The sequence below is a fragment of the Triticum dicoccoides genome, unplaced genomic scaffold (genome assembly GCF_002162155.2).
Source record: "Triticum dicoccoides isolate Atlit2015 ecotype Zavitan unplaced genomic scaffold, WEW_v2.0 scaffold104819, whole genome shotgun sequence".
NCBI classification, from domain to species: Eukaryota; Viridiplantae; Streptophyta; class Magnoliopsida; order Poales; family Poaceae; genus Triticum; species Triticum dicoccoides.
The window spans coordinates 1-2,469 of NW_021171881.1; the positions used below are offsets into that span (position 1 = coordinate 1).

The 2,469-nt window shown below is 42.6% G+C and overlaps 1 protein-coding gene across 1 annotated transcript; it reads right to left on the bottom strand.

The window, feature by feature from the left end:
- Positions 1-1,789: 1,789 nt before the first annotated feature.
- On the bottom strand, positions 1,790-2,463 carry LOC119342783 (alpha/beta-gliadin-like). Its single transcript, XM_037614158.1, has one exon. It carries the CDS (start codon positions 2,374-2,376, stop codon positions 1,954-1,956), a length of 423 nt encoding a protein of 140 aa, XP_037470055.1. The 5' UTR covers positions 2,377-2,463; the 3' UTR covers positions 1,790-1,953.
- Positions 2,464-2,469: the final 6 nt, after the last annotated feature.

The following is a 2,469-nucleotide window of genomic DNA, read 5'->3' on the forward strand; positions in this document are numbered from 1 at the left end:
TTTTTTTGGCTGGAATCAGTGTCTTGTTTTGCTACTACCGGCGGCTTCATTTGCTACTACCGGCGAAAACGTTTTTTTGCGACATAATTCATGAAGATGATGCAACCTCGACGACGGGCGACAACATTTTTTTGCTGCAAACAATGAAGTTTTTCGCTACCACCGGCTATAGGGTTTGTTACCACCATACACAGCGGACGGCCGGCGTTTTTCTTTTGTGTTTTGCTACAACCACGTCATTTTTTGCTGCAGTCGGCAACCACAGAAGCTACATCGGGTTAACATTTTTGCTACAATGACGATGGCGGGCTGTAGCGGTAAGCTTTTTTGCTAGAAGCGATAAACTTTTTTGCTACAACAGGTATCGTTTTTTGTTGGAACCAGCAAGAGCCTCGGAAGGGCACACGGCGAGGTACAGCGCGACCACAACGACAGGTGCTGCTGCCGGCGGCCAGCGCTACCGGAGATGCGGCCATGTCCCCCGGAGCCGGAGCTGCAAGCCTGCAACCACGAGTGCATGTTGTTGCATGCATGAAGCCGATGAGAAACGCAGGCGGCGACCGGCGGTGACCGACGGCGAGGGCGGCGACCAGCGGCGAGGGTGGCGACCGGCGGCGGTTCTTCAAGGTTTTGCTACATCGGTCGTCCATGGCTACTGTTGGCGGCGGCGCTGCTTTGTTTTCCCCTCTGCTGTTTGGTTGAATCCGTTTAATTGAAAAGAAAACGATTCCAAATCTGACGGTTAAATGCAATCTAATCAGACGGCCGCGCTGTGTCCGGCCGAATTGATTGGCTATAGTATGAACCTAAATTTACTGATCAAATATCCCCACTGTTTAAATTTCCTGATCAAATATATCATGGTAATAATCCAAAGGCGACTAATCTGCGCCGGCGCACCGGCGCAGATTAGTCGCCTTTGGATTATTACCATGATATATAATATTAAGAGGAAATTTAGGTTCATACTATAGCCAAACAATGTGCCAAATTAAAATTTAAACAGTGGGGATATTTGATCAGTAAATTAAATTTTAAATATAAATTATTAGGCACTAATATTAAGCATTAGAGGAGTATATCAGACATGGTCATGTAATGAGTTTCCGAAGTGTATACATATGTGATGTTCCTTTTTTTTTCTATTTTCCAAGTGCATGAACGTACGTGTGTGTATTCTTTTTTTTGTAAGATTTGACACATATCTTTCCTAGGACAACACGTTCCTTGTTTTTTTTCTAACTTAACAGGTTTCTTGTTTTTTTTAACTTAACATGTTCCTTTTTTCTTTGAAGTCAACTTAACACGTTCCTTGTTTTTATAAGGAAGAGTCCGACTTCTTCTTGACTATTTTCCCTGGGATGCATGCAATCTTTTTAACGTAAGTTTTTTTTTGATGAGGAAACAAAGTGGCCTCCAGATATATATTTTTTCAACGGGGTGGAGCCAGGGAGCACGTACGTGAGAAAATCTCATCCTTTTCCCGTTTACATGTATGTGTTTTTCTTAGTTGGTGCATGTACGCGAGTTCTCTTTTTAAAGAGGCCCACCATTTACCAAATATATTTTCTTTAACATATGTGCGTTCAGATGTGTCACGTACAGTCGTTGGAGGCCCAGAGCATTATATATGTTACATAAATCTAACGGTCAAGATAATTCTATTTGTTAAGATTTACCAGATTGGGGGCTAGTAATTTCTAATTAACGTGCAATTTTCTAGCATATTTACCTTGCTCCTGGTTCCCCTTATATTACTTTTAATATATAAATAGATGCAACATAAATATGTAGACAAGACCTGTGTTTGTCTTTTATTCCCAAGTTTGAACTAGTATAGTTTGGGTTCTTACATGATAGTGCATGTCACATTATTTTTTCACCGCTACAACGACCAAACCATGGACCGAGAAAACGGTGTTTCATATATCTAGTACTAGAGTTATTTTCTTCTCAGTTAGTACTGAATATGCCAAATGGCGCGATGGTGCAATATGGAGGGATGTAGACATTGCACATTGCAGGTAGCGTCTGTAGCGCTAGGTTCCTTATTTCCTCGAACTGGGGCAGTTGTTGAGGCTGGACAGAGCCCTGGGCCTGTGGGTTTTGCTGAGATGGCCGGAAAGAGCCCTGGCCTAATGGATATTGTTGCAGAGGCTGTTGGAAGGAGACCTGGCTCGATGGTTGTTGTTGTTGTTTTTGTTGTTGATGCAGAATAATAGCATGAACAACATTGTGGATGGCCTGGCACTGCGACTGCTCAGGGATCTGCCATAGGTGCTGACAACACAATTCTTGCAGCAGCTGGTAAGTACTTTGTTGCAAAACTTGTGATCTTCCATGCGCTATGTTGTGTTGCTGCAATACAACATCCATGCATGGAATCAGTTGTTGTTGCAAAATTTGTTGAAGGATTTGTTGTTGTTGTTGTTGTTGTTGTTGTTGTTGTTGTTGTTGTTGTTGTTGTTG

Bases quoted from the DNA above. Each gene is read 5' to 3' on its own strand.
- LOC119342783 (XM_037614158.1), bottom strand. From the start codon at position 2,376: ATGGATGTTGTATTGCAGCAACACAACATAGCGCATGGAAGATCACAA.